Source organism: Papaver somniferum, chromosome 2, assembly GCF_003573695.1.
Source record: "Papaver somniferum cultivar HN1 chromosome 2, ASM357369v1, whole genome shotgun sequence".
Taxonomy (NCBI): Eukaryota; Viridiplantae; Streptophyta; class Magnoliopsida; order Ranunculales; family Papaveraceae; genus Papaver; species Papaver somniferum.
In genome coordinates this window covers 32,510,858-32,520,319 of record NC_039359.1, presented here as the reverse complement: position 1 = coordinate 32,520,319, position 9,462 = coordinate 32,510,858, and the positions used below count along the sequence as shown (strand labels likewise).

Below are 9,462 nucleotides of genomic sequence, written 5' to 3'. Positions count from 1 at the left end.
TGTTCACCTTGATTTTTCAAAAGACGGAACAAAAATCGTAGGTATTTATGTGGGAGACCGATTTATCTATTCTTGTGGACTTTTCTGTGTGAGACAAATTTTTTTATTAAAGTCTTCGACTTTGGGTCATAACAACTCTTAGTTGTGGATGAGATCAGCTAATCTGGGACCAGAGATTAAGGAGCGCAACTCTACCTTGAATCAGTGTGAGATTGATTGGGGTTCAACTACAGTCCAGACCGAAGTTAGTTTGTATTAGGCTAGTGTCTGTAGCGGCGTAATACAATGTGGTGTTCAATCTGGACAAGGTCCCAAGGTTTTTCTGCATTTGCGGTTTCCTCGTTAACAAAACTTCTGATGTCTGTGTTATTTCTTTTCCGCATTATATTTTTTTATATAATTGAAATATCATAGGTTGTGCGTTGAATCGATCAATTGGTAAATCCAACCTTTGGTTGTTGATTGAAATTGATTGATCCTTGAACATTGGTCTTTGATACCGTTCAAGTTATCTCTCTTATATTCAATTGGGATCGCAAATTATTATTTGTTTGATTGCGGATTGAATTGAGAGATTTAGATATAACTCTTTAATATACTTTTCTTAAGATTGAGTCTGACTGTCTAGTTGATTCTCTTGAAAGTATATTGGAGTTAGTCCATACAGATTGCTAAGCGAAATATTGGGTGTGGTTGTTAGACCCCCGCTTTTTCAGTTAGTTAACTAATATTTCTTATCAAGGCATTCGATTAGACTTGAATAACCGAATCCTTTACTTTGATAAGTCTAACTAAGATCAGAGTTAACTTAGTTTCTCTTATCCGGAATCGAATTGGACTAAACAAATAATCCCGTATTTTGCTAAGCCATAAAAAATACATACAAACCAAATAAATTGACTTGCACAATTATTTTTTTTAACCGGAAGCAATTGAAATAAACATAGACATTAAAGCACAACAATTGCACCGAATTTCGTTAAGTCTAAAACAATTGATACCAAACAATAAAGAAAGATATCAAACCAGTTTTTCTTAACCGGAAAAAATTGAATCACACACATAATGGAATAAACATCAATTGTACCGAATTTTGTTAAGCAAAAGCAAAATATATGCAATAAACTCATTCTTTTCTTAAACAAGAAAACGATTAACTAACAAATTCGTTACCTCAGATTCCACATCCTCTTCTCCCCAAAAAGATATATCATTACGCGCAAGTTCAAGTTAGAACTCTCCCCATTATGTTATCATCCTCTCGCAAGAACAAAAGAACAACAACAACAACAACCTTTACCAGAGAAAGGTTGAATCGGTTTTAACTAATGCAAAAAGAAAAAGTTGAAAACCCGAAGAGTAAAAAAGGAGAGTTTTAGGGTAAAACTAGGAAAACCAGAAACGGATACCCAGTTTCCGTGGAAAAAGTCACGGATACTGAGTATCCGTAAGCAAAGTTTTTACGCGGAAACCCAGTTTCCGTGTCATTTCCCTTCCCTACAAGCGGGATCTGATCTGATCCACTTTAAGTAGTGGGGAAAAGATATCCCTACTTATGTAGGGATATGGGAGATCGTAGTGGATGGATTGTTTGGTTTTTCCTTACATATGAGGGATAGAGAAGGGAAATAGGGCACCATAGTGCTTGGCCTAAGGAATAGATAGGGGGAAAGAGGGTCCCCTTATCTTAATCCTCTTGTAGGTTTAAGAAGTTCTCACACATTCCATTAAACAAAACAAAGGCTGTTGATATAGGGAAAGCTTCTGATACTTCATCGGAGTTGAGGGGCATTGTTGAAGATATTAATTTTCTTTTACTTTTCATTCTCTTCCTTTTGTAAGCACATAAACAGATTAGCCAATAAATATACTGATAAACTAGCTAAGCATGCACTCAAAGAAAGTGTGTAATAGTTGGAAAGGAGATCCTCCATCTTTCCTGTTGAATTCTATTATGTATGATAACACTTAGATTAATAAAATTCTTTTTTGAAGCAAAAAAGAAAAAAATAGAGGCGGTTGATAAGCATTGTTTAATCAGTGCACATCAATTTTGCAAAAACCCATACTTTCCATGGTCTTAATCAAAAAATTCCAGTTGACTATGTTGAAAGCTTTCGACATGTCAATTTTAACTCCCAACCCCCGGTTTTCGATATTTTGTGATTAATTATTTAAGTAAATTCATGAGACACTAAAATGTTGTCGGTCACTTGTCTATTTGACAAGAGAGCTTACTTGGGGAGACCAGTTGTGTTTAAAGAAAAACATACTGGCAATGGATTTATCATGGTGCCAAATTAGATTAGAGAACTACACACGGATGCTAGCGCTGTAGTGCATGTAATTGCCGTGACTCATGCCACCCTTGATGCACATCTCATAAATCCACTGCGCACCGAATCCGAAAATATCTAAAACAAGGAGTCTGATGTTCATATCCGTAGTCTACAAGGATGTCTATTCAATATTCGTATACTTCCCACTGCCGTTTTTGTAGTATCCCAAAATCTCATCGCTCCTCTTTTTTCTTTTCTTTTTAAACTAATAAATAAATAACCAACTCAGTAAATAAAGTCCTTCACTCTGAAGTCTCCGAATCGATCGAAAAAACTTCTTCAATTCGGTTCTGAATCTCTGAATTTAGGGTAGAATAATGGCGCCCCCAGAAGGTGGGCAAGTAGCAGCAGTAGCAGGAGGAGAGGGAGGAGCACCACCTCAAAGACAACAGGGAGGGTTTGGAACTTCAATAACTGGAATCATAAGAATTGCTGTGTTTTGGTATTTTGCTTCCAAGTTCTTTTCTCCCGCTGTTAAGAAATCCAATGAACCCATTGTTCAGATCTCAAATCTCTTCAATAAAGGAGAAACCCTGGTAAATAAACAAATTTAATCGAATTCGATTTGATATTAGTTTGGTTTTTTTATGTTATTGATTGAATATTGATTGAGATTTTTGATTTTGACGTGATCAGGATATGTGGGTTTATCTATCTGAACATGAAAAGTTTAATGAATTTGGTAATGAAGAATTACTCACTTGGCATGAAACAAATATACCTTATGCTGTTTGGGGATCAGAAAGCACTAGAACTTTATCTCTTACTTATCATCCTTCTCCGGTATTGTTTTCTTCATGCCCTATATTTTATTTATTCAATTATGTGATTTGATTTTGGAGCGGCTACTTACTTGTTTTTCTGATTTCTTATTAAAAAAACTTTTTATGTAATTCTTCCAGGCGGTGCAGAACAATGGGAGTGTATATGCTCATGTTTACTTTGCCCGTTCTGGTTATTCACCAGATCCTACTGATCCTGAATATCAGCCATTGGCTGCGTTTGGGAGAACACATCGTAAGTGTCATGTCTTTGGCTTTTCTTTAGATAAAGAAATGATTTAATTTTGTATTGATGCAAATCCCTTTTCGATTCAGCTCTTGTGAAGTACTCGCCCAAGTCTAAAAAGAGTAAAAAGAGGAGCTTGTTAGGAGCAGAAGAGGAGGGCAAACAAGTGTCTGAGGTTTGTTTTTGACTTAAATGAATATGTTTTCCTGTAACTATCACAGATTTAGATGACAGCTCCTTATTTTCAATCTTCATGGAGGTTTTACCTGTCTAGGGTTTCTTAATAATTGTCACCAAAGAGAAAGAAAAGTATGGGTTGGATAACTATTAGGGACCATTACTCTCTCTTTCTTATATTAGTATCCAAGAACTACCCAATTGTCAATGATCACTTTCTGATTTTTATTAGGAACAACTAAAAAATGAGCTCAGCTAAAGATAGAGCAACACCCCAGTATAACATGGTTCCGGGTTTGATCTGTTGGTAATGAGAATGTAGTGTTAGAAGTATTCTAAAGAAGAAAGTCAAAAATACATGTCAGAGTCTTCAAGTTAAATTTGTTTGATCCCTTTGTCGGCGATGAACTTTTATAACAATCATTTTTTCTCTTAGTAATCCGAGTATATATTTGTGCGATCTTCCTCTCCTATCGGGCATTTTGAATGGCAAAAAAATGTCTTAATCTTACTCTTTTTTTTTATAAATCAGCAAAATGTTTTAATCTTCTAAAATTACCAATATTCAAAATGTTCTAACCGCAAAGACATGTCGAAGATAGTGTTACGAGTTAACCCTTGAACCCATATCCGAAACCACAGACTTCTCTGTAACTTCTGTTGATTTTTTTTTTTTTGGGGTATTGGTTTTACAAAAGAACAACTGGATTTTAACTTTACTCTGAAAATGGGGTAGTGTTCTCTTTCTCATCCATATCATAATGACATTGTGTTGTTTTTGTTGTTTTTTCTCTTGGTTTATGTGAAAATTTGCTGTTTCAGGAGATTGATGAAAGTCAGATTGACGCTGAAGACACTGGCCCTACAGAATGGATATCTTACTGGAAGCCAAACATTACAATCAATCTGGTCGACGATTTTACACGGTATATTACTTATTTGCTAATAATGTTGTTTATTCCTTATTCCCCACTTAGATGCTTAACTATCTAATGGCAATAACATGGGTTTTCAGAAATTACTCTACACATGATATGTTTTTTATGGAGTTCATACTTGACTTTTGTTTTTCTACTAGAATTACATAACATGTAAATAGTTTGTAATTTTGCACCTCTACCAAAGCTTTTTCTTTTTATATGATACCAAGTAAGGATAAACATATACAATGAAATTTAGATATAATGTGTGTGTAATTGTTTAGGTTTTCTGCACCCCCTATTTACGGACTAATTGACGCTGCTTCTGAATCCTGAAAACTTTCTGCAGGTACACCCAGAACGCTGCTCCACCTAATGTTGCTCCATGTATCCTTGGTCCTAACTACTTAGATTTCACAGTTATAGTTATTCATTCATAGATGTTCTAACCAACTGCTATATTGCTTTCTATTCTGAGTGAATCGTATTTTAATTCTGAAGTTATGATATAGTTAGTATTTTCTTAACTTAAGTAATCAGACTTGAATATTGAGCCTACAACGGGGAGCTATTATCCAACAATATACTTCAATGAGTTTTGGTTACTTAGAGACAAGTACATAGCGATGAACGAGTCAGTGACAGAAGTACCACTACATTTGGAAGTGGGTCCCATAAGCATGACCAAGTGGCAGTTATTCATGCAAGTTGACCAATCATTCCAGATCCACCGTAGTTACGGAAGCATGGTCGAAGGCGAGGGCGATGAACTTAAGGTACAACACCCTACATTTTCCTTATAAAATATTGTTTCAATACAGCAGTACTCATTAGCTCTGGAAGCTATCACATCTCACTTGGAACTGAAAAAATAAAGTTAAATGACTTATAATGTGGCTGACTTGCACTTGAATCTTTTATGAAGTAGCTTATTATAGCTTAGGATGCAAGTATATAATGACTTTTGAAGGTTACTTCTTTCAACGGACAACCTGAAACTAGACAGAAAAGAAATTCATCTAGATAATTTAGTAAATGATGGCTTGGACTAAAGCTAATGAAAGAGCTGCCTGCTGTTCTTTCAAGTGCCTTTGTTGTACTCATCTTGAACTACTTGGGATAGTTGCGTGAGTGCTTTCTGTCTTTTGGCTTTAGACCCCAGTTAATGAATCCACAAGTATTTGCCACCTCAGATATGTGGGGTCCTTTTACACACTTCGATATGCATTCTGCATAAGGGAACTTTTTATTGGTTCGATTTCACATCTTGAAAAATAGTGAAAGATCCGTTTTTAGGTTTCACATTCAAGCATTATGCTTCACAAAAGTCATCATGGTTACATTTTTCAGCATTATGCTTCACATCAGATATAAACTATGTTTCAAGTTTAGCTTGTTTACATTTTATTCTCTGCCGATTCTTGTGAAGCATAATGCTTGGATGAGTCATGTCTTCATCATCACTACCATTCACTGATTTGAATGTCACTTGCATATCTTATTCATTTTCAAAAGTTCCTGGATTTCCTGTTGGGGAGAAGTTCAGGTATTTATTGTTGCCCGAGCATGTATCAGGCAACTAGTTGTCATGGTTTTTATCTTACATTGCTGTTTTGATATTTTTCTTTCTCCAGAGGGTATTTTTGGAAGGAAATCCTGTCCTCTTGCTGATCACGATGTGTGTTTCGTTACTTCATTCGGTGTTTGATTTCCTGGCGTTCAAAAATGGTAATTACATGTCGTAACTCGATATAGTTTTGATCATTTTTCTGTAAAAAATAAGATATTTGTTTCACGACATTTATACTTTTTATATAATTTTCATTCCAGATATCCAGTTTTGGAACAAAAATAAATCCATGGAAGGGTTGTCGGCCAAGACAGTTGTTGTTAACTTTTTTTCCCAGTTGATCATATTCCTGTATCTACTTGACAATGATACTTCCTGGATGATTCTTGCTAGTTCTGGTGTTGGTGTTTGTATCGAGTTTTGGAAAATTGGGAAAGCCATGCACGTAGAGGTATTTCTTGTGATAGACATTGAATTTTTTGAATACACTAATCTTGAAGCCTTACTATATACTTGATGCTTATAAATTGTTTCTAGTCCCAATGTCACACTTGCAACGTTATACTCGATCTTTACTTAGTTGCATCTTTTCAAAATATAATCTTGCGAGGAGAATATTTTGACTGCCTTTGTGGATATGTTCAAGTATTTCGTTGCTGTGCAGTTGTGAAGTCTGAACCGTGGATCATGCTTATGAATTTAGTCTTTTAATAGGAGGTGAAACATTTTAATTGTCTCCAGAAGTCCACCAATAAGAAATTATCATGGACTCTGTAATCATTATAAGAAATCACGTCTTGAAATAAATCTTAGACTTTCACCAATGGGAGCGCAGTTGTGGGTTCTGTAAAGAAAGAACTTCAAGATTTCAAGATAAGATATAAGGTCTCAGATAGGATTTTTTTGTCCATAATTAACATTGTTGGATGTGTCTGATACATAGAGAGAATGAAATGTTAGTTTCAGGGGATTTTTCTTTCAACTGTTGATATAGTTGATATATTTTGATTTTTCCCACCATTCCTGAGTATTCGTTGTGGTTGGAAAAGAGGTGCTTTCTAAAACTTTACCTTTTTCCCAGGTTGATAGAAGTGGAAGAATACCAATGTTGAGATTTAAGGACAGGGATTCATATTCAGGAAACAAGACAAAGGAATATGATGATATGGCAATGAAATATCTATCATATCTTCTCTTCTTCCTCGTGATATGTTCTGCTATTTACTCACTCAAGTATGAGCAACACAGGAGCTGGTACTCATGGATCCTGGGTTCCCTCACAAGCTGTGTTTACATGTTTGGTATGCTCATTTCCTCTCTACTTGCTTTTGTGTTTTTTTCTCTCTTTCTTATTTTGCAAATACTTCAACATAATCTCAGAAAAATGGGCTGTGAGAACTGAGTTTGTACTGTATTGGAAGAGAAAACACGGAAAACTTCGATGCTACTTGATTTAGAATCTTCTAAGAGGTTTGACATGGCTTGAAATCGCCAAACCCATCACAGTTCATGCTGAGACTCATTTGTTGTTTAGGTTTAAGTTGGCCATTTTTGTAAACTGATTTTGGTCGAGTCAGTGGAAAACCTGTGCTAGTCTCGACCCATTATTATTATTTATTTTCCATTTGTTTTTTTTCTTCAGAAGGTTTTCTTAAGTTTGAAGATTATCTTTTATTCTCTTAACAGGTTTCATTATGATGTGTCCTCAACTCTTCATAAACTATAAGCTGAAGTCTGTTGCTCATCTCCCCTGGAGACAGATGACATACAAGTTCCTCAACACCATCATTGATGATCTCTTTGCCTTTGTCATAAAAATGCCATGGCTACACCGTCTTTCTGTTTTCCGAGATGGTAAGCTAAATAAGATTACTGTTAGTTCTGGTTTATATATTTATACTCTTTCTTTTTATCCATGTTTTGTTTTCTGAACGGTAGATGCACGAAGGCTGTAGGGCTCACTTTTAAGATTAATGTTATATTCGCAAATTGACCTTTTTTTTAATGCTGTTGCAGATCTTATCTTTTTGATCTACATTTACCAAAGATGGGTTTATCCAGTAGATAAAAAACGTGTGAACGAATTTGGTTTCGGTGGTGTTGATGATGGGCAGACAGCTGACGGCACTGTTGTAGCTGACGGCACTGCTGTTGTTACAGCAGAGAAGGAAGAAGAAAAGAAGACCAAATGAGCAGTCTGTTGATAGTTATTTGAGTTCCAGCTAACTTTAAACTGTAAAACTGAAGTAGGATACTACTATACATATTCTTTGTTTATCAGGTTCTCTCTTTTTCCTACCTGGCATGTTTGCATGCATAAATCTCACTCTCCAGGAAGGATTGATGTGTTTGCATGCATAAATCTCACTCTCCAGGAAGGATTGATGTGTTTTTAATAGGGGGGTTTACTTGCCATCTCTGCCGTGTGGCAACATTTTTATGGCTAACGTACAGGATAGAACAGCTGGGAACTGTTACATATTTATTTTGTAGTTTTATATAATTTTTTGGGTGAATTATTTTGTTGAAAAGATGATTAAAATAATGTGTTAATTCCTTTTAGTCTTAAATATTTTTAGGCATCACAAGTAGGGTGAGATTTTGTTGTATCCAAACGGATTAGCTATTTTCAGTGTTCCATCATATTGCCTTGCAGAATTGGATTCGGGCACCGTCTATGTATATTGGGACCGATGTACGTGGAACAGCGCAAGTGAGGGATGGCTGACTTTTGGTTTCATGATGTAAAAATAATAACTAATAAAGCCCATAATTTAACAACTCTAAAGCCACACGTGTGACGTGTCCCTCTATCACGCTCACAAACCATCACTTTTGTTTAGGGGTGCACATACCCGCCAACCCTACCCTACCCTACCCGTCAGTTTTTTAATCGTATCCTACCCTATCCATTATTTGGCGGGTAGGGTGGCGGGTAAAGATTTTCTTAACCGCCAGTAAACGGGTAGGGTGACGGGTATAGGCCATATCCTACCCACCCTATCCGTTGTGCAGCCCTACTTTTGTTCCCAAAAATTAGTTTCCTATGACTTGTCGACAAAATCAGTCAGTTTTCTTCTTGCCTCTCTTGCTTAAAACTAGAGAAGTGGGCATGGTTTATTGGAGGGGCGGCAGTGTGATAGCAATGTCCCTCTAGTTGGTTAGGGAAAGAGATGTATATTGACTAGATTATCCTTTTTTCTTTAAATGGACTAATTTGTCCCTTCTTTTTAAATTGAAAAGACAAAATTGTCCTCCATCATATTTAAACATGATTATGAATGAGTAGAGAGCAGTTTTTTTTCTTTCATCTTCTCTACTCCTCCATTGTAACCGTAAGCACCACCTCCACCATTAAACTTGATTTTTTTTTCCCGATTAATCGGCGATTCCCAATAGTACTAATCGTTGATTGAAGTATATAATAGAGAATGACGAAGATTCAACG

General features: G+C 35.8%; 1 protein-coding gene across 1 annotated transcript; it reads left to right on the top strand.

Annotated features, from left to right (window-relative positions):
• The first annotated feature begins 2,514 nt into the window (after positions 1–2,514).
• On the top strand, positions 2,515–8,584 carry LOC113347302 (cleft lip and palate transmembrane protein 1 homolog). Its single transcript, XM_026590926.1, has 12 exons — positions 2,515–2,875; positions 2,976–3,122; positions 3,242–3,356; positions 3,437–3,522; positions 4,347–4,450; positions 4,794–4,831; positions 4,985–5,220; positions 6,079–6,172; positions 6,275–6,465; positions 7,096–7,315; positions 7,701–7,868; positions 8,031–8,584. Exons 1-12 carry the CDS (start codon positions 2,657–2,659, stop codon positions 8,204–8,206), a joined length of 1,794 nt encoding a protein of 597 aa, XP_026446711.1. The 5' UTR covers positions 2,515–2,656; the 3' UTR covers positions 8,207–8,584.
• Positions 8,585–9,462: the final 878 nt, after the last annotated feature.